The sequence below is a fragment of the Podarcis vaucheri genome (genome assembly GCF_965113315.1).
Source record: "Podarcis vaucheri genome assembly, chromosome: 15".
Taxonomy (NCBI): Eukaryota; Metazoa; Chordata; class Lepidosauria; order Squamata; family Lacertidae; genus Podarcis; species Podarcis vaucheri.
The window spans coordinates 44,386,110-44,398,402 of NC_138753.1; the positions used below are offsets into that span (position 1 = coordinate 44,386,110).

At 56.2% G+C, this 12,293-nt stretch overlaps 1 protein-coding gene and 1 long non-coding RNA gene across 2 annotated transcripts; one reads left to right on the plus strand and one right to left on the minus strand.

Annotated features, from left to right (window-relative positions):
- Positions 1-889: 889 nt before the first annotated feature.
- Positions 890-3,393, minus strand: LOC309519604. The gene is made up of 2 exons (XR_014213865.1): positions 1,836-3,393; positions 890-1,220 (listed from the first exon to the last, which is right to left on the minus strand). It is a non-coding gene; the product is annotated as an uncharacterized lncRNA (long non-coding RNA).
- A 17-nt stretch (positions 3,394-3,410) lies between these two features.
- EGR3 (early growth response 3) lies at positions 3,411-10,265 on the plus strand. The gene is given in 4 exon segments (XM_082200537.1): positions 3,411-4,193; positions 5,396-5,398; positions 5,401-5,541; positions 6,577-10,265. Coding segments are annotated over 4 exon segments (1,392 nt in total). The 5' UTR covers positions 3,411-4,033; the 3' UTR covers positions 7,665-10,265.
- Positions 10,266-12,293: the final 2,028 nt, after the last annotated feature.

Consider the following 12,293-nt stretch of genomic DNA (forward strand, 5'->3'; position numbering starts at 1 on the left):
AACTTCACAGTTCTACCAATCTTTGGCGCTGGCTTGCTCCATTAGTTTAACTTGGGGGGGGGTGAGAGAGAGATTGCAATCGCGCTATGTGCACCGAGAGAGGAAGGGGGGGAAGAGAAGAAGAGGAACTAGCAGGAGAACATGGATTTCCCTCGGCAGCTCTGCGGGGAAGGAGGGAGCAGAGCAGACTGGGCTCCTTCCTCGCCACAAGATCCTGGCTGCGGGGCGCAATTCGGCGGGCCGGGCCCAGGCCCGCGGGGCCCCTCCGCGCTCCCCTCCCCGGCAGGGCGGGCGGCGCCTGCAAAGGCTGCGGGTTCCGCTGCGCCTCCGTCTCTCTTTCCACTGGTAGCGAGAGCGGGGGGGGGAGGGAGGAGGAGGAGGCCACCCGGGAGCCGGAACCGGGCGCCAAATAAGGAGAGCGGGGCGGGCCCGGATCCTGGCCTTGTATGGCGCTTCCCCTCGGCGGGCGGCCCAGCCAAGCCCGCGGCGGCGCCCCGCCCCCCCCCGGCGCCCCGGCACCTGCCTGCTCCTCCTCTCCCTCCCTCCCTCCCGCCTCGCTCGACCCTCCCCTCCCGCGCGCGACCCTGGCCCGGCGCCGCGGCTGCCTGCTCCTGCTGCTCCCCCCGGTCCCGCAGCCCGAGCTCGAATCCGGTTTGGAGGGAGGGGCGCGCATCCCCCTGCCGGGTGGGGGGGGAGGGGGAAGCGGCTCTTGCACCGGGACGACAAGAGGCTTGGGCCGAGCGGGCTTGACTCCCCACACCCCCCACCATCTTGGGACTTGCACAGGAGTCCTGTTGCAGGACCGAAGTCACCGGAGAGTGGAATCCAAAAGGGCGCCTGCCCCCCACCCTCCCTTGCGCCTTCAGGCTTCAGCAGAGGGGAGGCAGGATTGACTGCAAAGCTCAAACGTCTGTTTTTAAAGAGATAAAAGTCATTCCCTCCCGCCAAAAGAAGTGGCCCCACCTCCATTTTTCTTAATACGTTTGTCGTGGTTGGTTTCCAGCACTTCATAGTAACCGGACATCTAGGCGCTCTTGGGGAATGATCCAGGTAACAGCTTCGTCGTCTTAGAAGTAAATGGGGGGGCGCCTCATAGTAGCCCATAAGTTAGTCAGCAACGCTTTCGACGCCCCAAACCTTCTCAGGATACGGCCTGAAGGGTGACGAGGCCGCCGCCTGGGTCTGCTGGGTGGGTGATCTCCTGCGACCACGTGTAGCCACTTTGGTTCCATAACAGGAAGAAGGGTGGAATAGAAAATGTAAGGAACAAATAAAGAAATGATATGGGCAAACACGCAAATGCCCCAAACAAATCTTACAATGCAGTTCTATTGTACAGGTTCAGAGGCAAGTGCCACTATTTTCAGTGAGGCTCAACTCTCCGGAAGGATTACAGCCTGAGATTGCAGTCCTGTGCACACGGGTTTACAGCGCAATCCTAGCCACGTCCATCGAGAATTACTGCGCTATCGAAGTTAGCGCTGCAGCCTCGCGTGGAACTAACCCTCCATCAAGCGCGGTAGGGCTTGTTTCTGGGTAAAGACACCTAAAACAGCTCAGTTGGGATAACTCAGTTGGTAGAGCATGAGATTCATAAATTCAGAGTCGTGGGTTATAGCCCCACGTGGAATAAAATCATAGAGCTGTAGAGCTGGAAGTGACCGCGAGAGTCATCTAGTCCAAGCCCTGCAATGCAGGGATCTTGCCCAACATGGGGCTCGAACCCTCGACCCTGGCATGAAGAGTCTCATGCTCTACCAGCTGAGCCACCAAGGAGTAAAAGGTTCCTGCCTTGCAAGGGGTTGGACTAGATGACCCTCGTGGTCCCTTCTTACATTTCTAGGATTTTAAGATCGGGACTGTAAGGCATCTTGGCGCTGTGCCTCGCCCTCTACCATCACCCCAAGTAGAAATCCTCCTTTACACGTGCCCTAAAGTTAAAGAAGAAGAAGCCTATGGGTGTCTGATCTCCGGAGATGCTCCTTGCGCGCTCCTGCCCCGCCACTCGCTTCTCTCGCCCTCCCTTTGCCAAATCCAGGTTTCCTTCCAGCGTGCCTTTCACTCCCGTTGCAGAGCTGGCCGTGCAGGAGTTGGGTAAGTCGAGCTATTGCAACATATAATTTTTCCATACATTTGCTACATAACTCGGAGGGTTTTATTTAAAGATAGCATCAGTTGGCACACTTAGCACGAAACCACCTAATTACTGACGCCTCACAAGTGCCAAACTTTAAACCGGGAGGAGGGGAGGGCTAGCAATCACTGACAAAGTGCTGCTTGCTTGAAATTGCGCGATATACTATATTGCTGCGTCTGATTTCCAGCCGAGAAGTATTGCAGCGGGGGGAGGGAAGGGGGGCAGCGTCGGCGGCGAACAAGGCGAGGGAAAGCCGAGTCTGCCCTGGCCTTCCTATTTGCATCCGACCTCGACTCCCACAAAAGCAGCGGCTGACGCTTCTTGGCAACCGGCTTTGTTCCCTGGTTTAGACCAGGGCGAGGGTCCGCCAGGATCTCCGCTCTGCCCAAAGCTTTGGCCTGTTCGCTCTGGAGCCTTGCGCTGCGTTTCTTACGGCCTGCTTATTCATTGATAAAATCAGCCCGCCAGGTGGTTAACCTTTCCAGGTAGCTCTACCTCACCATGTTATTTTGAGGATGAGGGGGGAACGTTTTAGGCCAGGGGTGACCAAGCTGCGGGCGGCTCTGCAGATGTTCCTGGACGGTATCAACAGTTACCCCTGATCCCACAGCGTTGAGCGGTCCCTCATCCCTGCTTTTAGGCCACTCTGGGCTACTTTGGAGCTTAGCGGATCGGGGCGTGGGGCGTATCATTACCGACTGCCTGGCGTTTAGGCCTATTCGCTCTATGGTGCGCTTTCATAGATCTCTCTGCGCAGCTCCACGCAGGGCGAGCCCCAAAGGAAGGACTTTGCTGTGGCTGGAAGGGGGTCCTGGCGGGGTCCGGCCCCTCCGGCTGCTCGTCTGGTGCGGAGTGGCGCCTTCTTCGCGGCTCGGATCCCGCGGCGTGCGCCCGGGTCTGTGGATGCAATCCAGAGCTCAAGAGGGCAGCGGCAGCACAGCGGAGCTGTTTAGCAATGGGCGCTGTGAAAACAAGGACGCGTGTCTGTCTGCTGCTGCGGAGGCGCGTTATTCACCCCCGCTTCCTCCTCCTCCCCCCGAAGACGAGCACGAGGTAAACAGTGCTGGAGGAAGCGCGCCGGGGGCGTGGGGCGCTCGCCAGCCTGTGCCCTTCGCCGGGTGGGGAGAGGCCGGTCCGCCGCCCGGCGATGCTTTGCAGGCGCGTGGAGCCGAGGGCGGTCTCCGGAGAGGCCCCCAAGCGGCGACCCGTCCTTGCCCCCCGGCCAGGTGGCCGGCTCCGGGCTCTCGCTTCGCCCGGCCGGGGACGGCGGCGGCGGCAGCGCGCAGCTCTGGCTGCTTCCTGCTTTCGAAACGTTCCATTGTGAGGAGCTTCCATTGTGACGTCTCGGCTTCGGCGCCGCTTTATCTGTCCATATATGGGCAGCTACGTCACGGAGCTTTCCCGTCGCTCACATAAATAGGCTGGCGGATTTCCCTGGCTGAGCATTTGGGCTGCAGTGAGGGAACCTGCTGAACGAGCGAGAGAAGGAGGCAGGGAAGGAAGAGCGAGGCCGGGGAGGAGGAGGAGGGGAGGCAGGGAGGGATTAAAGACTCCCACCATCTTCTGCCATCACATCTGCAAAGCAGATCGGGACTCCCACCTCCTCCCTTCAGGAAACACCTCCGGGGATCCACCGAGGATTGCGCGCCCCCGCCGACCACCCACCTTTCCACCCTCCTCCGCCAACTGGCCCACTCCCCGGGCCCACAGCGCCTTCTTTCCTCCCCCAGCAGCGCCCCCCTTGCCGCCGCAACTTTTCTCTCGCATGGTCTCCTTCGCACGGATTTGCCACGCGGATGCCGCCTTGTCAGGAGCGGAGCTCGGAGCCGCTTTGAACCCGCCGCCGAAGCAGCCGCCGCCGCCGCCGCAGCCTCCTTCTCCTCTTCCTCCAGTGCTATGACAGGCAAACTCGTGGATAAGCTGCCAGGGACCATGAACACTTTGATGAACCAGTTGCCTGACAATTTGTACCCCGAGGAGATCCCCAACTCTCTGAACATCTTCTCCAGCAACGGCGAGGCGTCGGTGGCTCACTATAATAACCAGATGGCGACAGGTAAGGAAGGGGGAGGGGGCGTGTGGCGGTGGGGGGGGAGAGGGAGGGAGGGGGCGAAGCATGTCGCTCTGTCGGGGGTGGGTGGGCGGGCGGGCGGTGAAGGCTTCGCGGGCAAAGAGAGGCCGGAGCTGAGCCTGTGGATCTGCCCCTACCCCCATCTCCCATCCATCCCTCCACCGCCTCCTCTGCGCGCTGGAGCCATTGCTGCTGCCGCTGCGCTGCCGGGCTCCGGAGGAGAGGGGCAGGCAGGAACTCCCAGCGGGGGGAGAAGCTGGAAGGTACGGCGGGGAAGGGGCTGGCAGGCAGGCCGGGCGGGCGAGCGAGCGAGGGGCCCTTGGAAGCCGCCCTTCTCCCTCGCTCCCCTTGGACTGCCCTTTGGAGGCCTCGCCACGGGTCTCTCGGGCGGACGCCGGTGGCCGTGGGGCTGATTCGCCCTTCTCCCCTGCAAGTCCTTCGCATGCATGTCCGTGTGTGTGTGTTTCCCCGTGTCTGGTAGTCCTTGTGCGCGTGTCTCTGTCTCCCTCTCCGTGCGCTGTGGCTTCTCTGTGGCACAGGCTGCCATCGCCGCGCGGGCACCCCTCCTCCCTGGGCACACGCACACAACCCAGCACCCCCTCACCCTCCTGCCTCTTTTGAGCTATACGTATACAGAAATCATGTCGGAACGAGGAGCGGGTGGGAGCGGGTGAGAGGGGTCTTCTTTTTCTGTTTCCCAACGTGGGGAGGTTTCTCGCAGGAGGATTCCTGGAGTCGGAGAAGGGGGTTGGCAAAGAGGAGAGCTGAGGTTGGGGCCAGGAGAGGAGGGGGCTTCCTCGGCCTCCATCTCCCCTGCCGGAGCCATCCGGGGCAGGTGAAGTTGCGTCGGCTCTTTCTGGACGCCGCCAGGGAAGTGGAGGGGACGCTGGGCACCCGCGCGGACTGCGCCGGGAGGCGAGAGGTCTGCGCGCTGGGCTGGAGCCTCTTTTGCTGCAAGCGTTGCTGTGAGAGCAGACCCGGTTCGGTTCTGCCTGGCCTCACCCGCACAAGCAGCGCAGGGCTGTCTCATTTCGATCAACCAACACTCCCCCCCCCCGCCAAGTCGCAACCCCTCCTCTCCACAGTATTGCTTGATCTCCCCCGCCACCCCTAAAAAGAGAGCGAGAGAGACAGAGAAAGAAAAAACACCCTCCCCCTTATATTTTTCATAACTGGTCTCGACGCAGAAATCACGGCAAGTTTGTAAAGCTCTGCTGGAAGTCCCGGTCTGCGTCGGTGGGGTGGGAAAACGCCTGGAGAGCAGCAGAGAGAAAGAGAGAACGAGAGGCAGACCAGTTCGCTCTTGGCAGCCTGAGCCTACCTGTAACTTCAGGTACCTGCTTCCTCCTGACCCCGCTTCTCCTCCTCCTCCTCCTGCTCCCTCTCCCAATCTTTCCCCCCTCTCTCCCCGGGGTTGTGTTCTCGTCGGACCTCTCCCTAAGTACACAGACACCCGACCAGCGGTGCCCGATGCCTTGGAGGCTCAAGTACTGTACGTAGGAAACTCGGAGGCTCGTCCGGCGGCTCCGGCAGTGGAGTCGCCTCCCTGCTCCCCTTCCCAGGGTTCCCATGAAGATGGCCTGTGCAGATTACGTTAGCTGCTTGTGTGTGCGCGCTTAGATAGTCTCTCGCGCGTGTGTCTGTCTCGTCTGGGTGTGTGTACGCATGTCGCTAACGTGTGTGTTTGTACATGCTTGCATTTCGTACCCAGGCAAGTGCCATAGTTGTATGTTGTTGGTTTCTAGCGTTCCAAGTGCGCGCGCGCATATGGCGGAGTACATGTATGCCGCCCTATATGTGCGTGTGGTGCGTGTGTTGAAATCGTTACAGACGCATACATATCACATATCTGTGTGAGAGCTGGTGTGCTTGTGTGCATACATGGCTATGTAGAGATGCACAGTCCAGACTCCTTGGAAGTTAGAGCCTCAGTTTCCCGGCACTTGTTGGGCGCCCGGGCGGGGGATCAGCCTTTGATCGGGTTTTGTGTGCCCCTCCCCTGTAGGATCCCGATCTTTGAGCAGACACACTCAAGGGCTCCGCCTCCCCGGCCTCCCGACGGCGGCTCTTTCCTTGTGTCTGCACCTGATCTGTCTCGTGTGCAAGACCATGTGCTGGAGGCGGTGCTGCTCAGCTTCTGCCCGCGCCTTCCCATGGCTTTGCAGGATTCGGACTTCCAAACTGGGGGGGGGGGTCCCACCTACGCCCAATGAATTCTCCCTTGTCTAAATAAGGGCCCCTTCCCCGCAACCCGACGACTCCCCCTGCCCCGCAATCGCTGACCCGTTTTCTTTCTTTCTTCCGTCCTTCCTTCCTTCCTTTCCCCTTTTCTCCCCGCTCTGGCTTCTCTCCTTCTCGCCCTCCGCAGATAATGTTATGGATATTGGCTTAGCCAACGACAAGTCCGGCCAAGACCTGTCGTCGTACTCGGGCTCCTTCCAGCCCGCCCCCGGCGGCAACAAAACGGTGACCTACCTGGGCAAGTTCGCCTTCGACTCGCCGTCCAACTGGTGCCAGGACAACATCATCAGCCTGATGAGCGCGGGCATCCTGGGGGTGCCTCCGCCGCCGCCGCCCTCCTCCAGCGCGCAGGCCTCGACGGGCAGCATGGTGCAGGTCCAGAGCCAGGGCGACGTCGAAGGCATGTACCCAGCGCTGCCCCCTTACTCCACCTGCAGTGACCTTTACGCGGGCGAGCCGGTGCCCTTCCACGACCCGCAGGGCAACGCCGGCCTCTCCTACTCGGCGCAGGATTACCAAGGGGCCAAGCCCGGCGGCGGCGGCGGAGGCGGGGGCGGAGGCCTGGAGAGCAACCTCTTCCCCATGATCCCGGACTACAACCTCTACCACGGGCACCCCAACGACCTGGGCAGCCTCCCCGAGCACAAACCTTTCCAGAACCTGGACTCGATCCGGGTCAACCCGCCGCCCATCACCCCCCTGGAGACCATCAAAGCCTTCAAGGACAAGCAGATCCACCCGGGCTTCGGCAGCCTCGCGCAGCAGCAGCCCCCGCTCACGCTCAAGCCCATCCGGCCGCGCAAGTACCCCAACCGGCCCAGCAAGACGCCCCTGCACGAGCGGCCGCACGCCTGCCCGGCGGAGGGCTGCGACCGGCGCTTCTCGCGCTCCGACGAGCTGACGCGGCACCTGCGCATCCACACGGGCCACAAGCCCTTCCAGTGCCGCATCTGCATGCGCAGCTTCAGCCGCAGCGACCACCTCACCACGCACATCCGCACGCACACGGGCGAGAAGCCCTTCGCCTGCGAGTTCTGCGGGCGCAAGTTCGCGCGCAGCGACGAGCGCAAGAGGCATGCCAAGATCCACCTCAAGCAGAAGGAGAAGAAGGCCGACAAGGGCTCGGCGGCGGCTGTCAGCGCGCCCGGGGGGGCCGGGCCCGGCGGCTCGCCCGCCGTCTCGTCGCTGGCCCCCGTGGTCACCACCTGCGCGTGACGCTGCTCCCGCCCCGCCGAGCCCCAGTGCCTCTCCAGCGCTGTCTTTCGTGCCCACCTGGCGCAAAACCCGCCGAGCGGCGGCGGCGGCGGCGGCGGCAGAAGCTGTTGGCCTCCCCAGGCTCCCGCGAAAGGGATGCCTTTGCGCGCAAGCCTCTCGCCGCCGCCAAGCTGGTGGTGGGAGGAAGCCTTGAACTTTCCGCCGGATCGTCTTGATTCTCAGCGGCTTAGGAGAGGAGGGCAAGCGGGGACTGAGCCACTTCTCCCGGAGGAGCTGTCCTGGGCATGGGGTGCCTGGGGGGGGAGCTCCGTCTGGCACGTGTGAAAGGGTAGCGGATGGACACGGGAAAACTTCCCTGGATTCCTCTCCCCCTACCCCAACAGATGCCCTTCCTCTGATCTTCCTCCTTTCCTTCTCCCTCGATGGAGGGGGGCACCAAAGCGCAGTGCGTGCTGCCCGTGGAGGCCGTCTGTGCGCGTGTGTGTGCGTGCGTGTGTCAGCCTCTTGAACTGAACGTGGCTGCTTTTTAGCCAACAGTTAAGTTCCCCGTCCCCTGTGCACCATGGAGTGGCCCCCCCCCACCAGAGCCTTCCCCCCCTCCCTTCCCAGTCCCAACGCCCTGGGGAGATGCTGGAAGAAACTGGGTGACTTTTGCAATGGATGGCGAGGCAGTCAGTCCCTTATAGGAAGGCGCTGCGGCCGTGCTGCTTGGCTGTGGCTGTGGCTGCCTCTGTCTTGGTCTCCCTCTCGGAGTGCCGGAGTCGCCTTGCTCTCCTTTGCCATGACTGGGGAGCAACCTGGGTGATTTCTGGCTTTTTCACATGGAGAGAGTCCTTCCTCTTTTTTCTTGGCAATTAAACCCCCTTTCCCGTAAGTCTTCCTCTTGCTCCCTTTTCTCCCTCCCTCCCCCATCCCCCCAAAAGTATTACCTAACCTCCTCCAAACCTGTAATAAAACAATGACACGCCCGCCCGCCCGCCCGCCCGCCGCCCCAAACACGCGCCTGTCCTTTCGCCTTCCTCGGCTGGCGCCTTCGGCCTCCTCTTCTTCCACCTTGGAAATGAGCAGGGTCCGGCCCTTCCACGTCACTCTCAGCTTCCTAGTGCAGAGTGATTGTAAATAGCGACCACAGCAAAACTAGGCTCTGGGTGTTATTATATAGCTTTAAGAATTGTGGAGGGTGGGGGATGGAAGCGAGAAAGGGGTAGTAACTGGGGAAACTGGTGCCGGCACTTCAAACTTTATTTCCTCCAAAGGAGGAGTTGGGTGGAGAGAGAGATAGAATGAAGAAACATGGATTCATCGATCCCTTTGATTGGATTTGTCACACCAAGCCCACCTTCTTGTCATCCGCTGTTGGCAGCTCTGAATGTAGCGAGAAAAGGGGGCTGGAGGGAGTCAGGCTCCCCCTGACTTGAATGTACAGGACTGCTGAGGATCCCTATTCACTTTTCTCTGAGACTAGGCTACTGTTGGGAGTGGGAAAGGCAGGAGAGTTTACAGGGTGTGTCTGTTTCGAGGGTCGGGTTTTGTGTGTGTTCATACCCTTGCCCCTTCTACTCTTCTTTAAAAGCACTGTGTGTGTGTGTGTGTGTGTGTGTGTGTGTGTGTGAGAGAGAGAGAGAGAGAGAGAGAGAGAGAGAGAGAGAGAGAGAGAGAACGTGTGCGCGTGTGAATGCGTTGGTAGATTCAGATGAACTATTTAAGTGTTCATAAGACCCTTAACAAACGAATGGGAGGCGGGTTAGCAATTTCCAGGTCATTTTAGCTCACCTGGGGGATGCCATTTTGGGAAAGAGGGCTAATGGGCATCAATTTGGGATGCGTTTTGTTTTGTTTTTTGTTTTTTTAGCACAAGGACAATTATTTCCAGAAATGCAGAAAACAGTGTTTTAAATGCGTACTTTTTATAATGTGATTTTATTGTTTTGTTTTGTTTTGATTTGATTTGGGGGGTCACTTAACATAAACAGGGGTGGGGAGAGAAAGCAGTTTGCCTTTTTTCCTTTACTCCTCCTGGTACGTGCATGTCATTGCATGTCTTGCTTTGTTTTTCTTTTCTTTTCATTTGTTTTAATAAAACTGCTCAGATATTTAAGCAAAACAATGATGATAATTATAAAAAAAAACTTGTTGCCAAAAGGTTGTGTTTTATCCAGGTTTGATGTCTGCATGTTAAAAAGAAAATTAAAACAAACATTCTCAGAGAGAGAGAGAAATGCAGTCTATGTGAACTGAAAGAAACAAAAATCAGGTTTAACTACAAAAATCTAAGGGGATGATATTTTTTGAAAGACTTTTGTATAAAGTTGAGTACTTAGGGGAAAAGAGACAAATCAGATGTAATATATTTTGTGGATGTTTTTATTTCTTGGATTTATAGTACCTTATACTAAGGTTAAAATGCTTGATATTGTGAAAAAAGTGATAATTTTCACACACATTTCATTGGCTCATTTGTCATGTAATGCAAATATGATAGTTAATGCATACAGCATTTTAAAGGGGAAAATCAGAAATATTGAACTGATGTATTGTTGTACCATTTGCACTGTGAGCAAATGCTAATGCAGTAAATATATTGTGTTTGCTGACAATCAACTTCTTGTAGTAAATATCTTTATTTATTTCTTTTTAAATATCATTGTGTGCATATTATATGTTATACATTCTCTGCTTTGGAAGAAAAAATCTAGTATGTCAAGGGAAAAGAAACTGTTCACTTTAAAGGGATTAGGCATTATGAATCCTTGTAGATCTGATATGGAAATGTATTCTGGCACCGTACAGAATTGTGCACCTTGTTTGAATTTCTTTCTGGGTCAGTATATAGGGCTTGGAAGTCAGAATGGCGGCAAAACCTCCCTTAGCACTGCAAATCACAAGAACATTTACTTGGAATTAAGCTCCATTGAAATCAAGGGGAATTACTTCCAAATAATTTAGTTTAAAACTGGACCCAATTCCCTGTTATTCAAACATGCACTTTAGATGGTGTTATCTGTGTTTGGGCTCCACCTCTTAATGTTTCCTCCTGTGTTGTGCATGTGATCTTATCTTCACTGTTATGGGTACTTTACCAGAATCACCATCACGGTGGGGGTCCCACCCCATTCCCATTTTATTCCAGAAACTGAGCAGCCACATCCATATAAATGTTAGGTAATGACTGTACACTTATTGCTCTCCATTTAAGGCAAACATTTACATTGTGACAAAAGAAGCATTTTCACTAACTCAGATGTAGGAGGGTCTTAATGGCTTAGCTGTTAATGCTCTGTCTCCTTCCCAAAGCCTCATCACTTGAGGTAAAGGAGGGAAAACAGAAAAAAGGAATGCATTTGTGGCATGGCATGTATGGCTTAAAACATCTCCTAGACCAGTGTTTCCCAACCTTTTTTGGGCAAAGGCACACTTGTTTCATGAAAAAAATCTCGAGGCACACCACCATGCCAGATGGGGAAAGGTCACTTTTTACTTATGTAAAAAATAAAATAAAAAAATAGTAACAGCATAGAAGGTAATGGTTAGGCTAGCATCCCTCTTCCAAATATGCTAGGTTTTTATTTGCAGGGACTGTTCTACATGGGAAAGCATTCAGCACTGTCATTCTCCCATCTGCCATCTGAATTGGTACTATTCTGGGTCAACTTACTCTGCTGCATGTGTAGATGAAAATGGCACCAAGTGTGGGGGAGGGGGCAGAACAGGTTTCAGATACAGGATATTAAGCATACACGTACTTCAGATTGAACTGGTTGTTTGCTTTGCAAGTTTTCATTGCCCAAATGACTGCCTTGGCAAGCGTAATACCTACCAGGCTCAACGCTGGTCTCGCGCTGCCGCTTCCCGCGCTCTCAAGGACCCGGGAGGAGGAAGGCGTGAAGGGAATTCCGCCTGTGACAGCCCAGTAGGCCGGCTGAAGCGAACGGCGATGGGATGTGGGAGGGAGCTCGCTCGCCACCCCGCGTGTGCCTATGTGGGGCACGTTACAGCCCCGTGATGTCAGCGCCACGCAGGCAGCCAGGCAGGCAGACGGCGAGAGCCCCACGCTGGGCGGCCTCTCCTCGCCGCCGCCGCCCCGCCTCTCGCCGCCCGACTCACCCGCCTCCCTCCCACAGCACACCAGGCAACGTCTCGCGGCACACTAGTGTGCCGCGGAACACCGGTTGGGAAACACTGTCCTAGACATTGTTTTTAGGAATAGTACTGTAGTGGTAACTGAAAGGATGGTGGAGGAAAATACGTTCATTAGAAAACTGTAAGGAACTCAACAAAGCTTCTAAAGGATAGGTATTATCTTATAACCTATCTAGTGCTATAATCTCACACACACACACTACCACCGTTGATTGGTCCTCTTGACATATATATCAATGGCAGTAGTATTTGTTTTTGTTAGTGTTTTATTACTCAGCTCTCCCATCATTTGGGAAGCAGCAGAGGGTAAATTTGATGATGGTAGCTGATGTTTCTAGACAGAGGTCTACAGACCAGCTCAGCTCTCAAGGGCATTACTCTGGTTTATAGGTCTTAATCTTACTCTGGTTTATAGGTCAGATGGAGTCTGAAATGTACTTATTTCATGAGTCTGAAATGGGCTTACTTGGCTGGAATCAGCAGAACCAT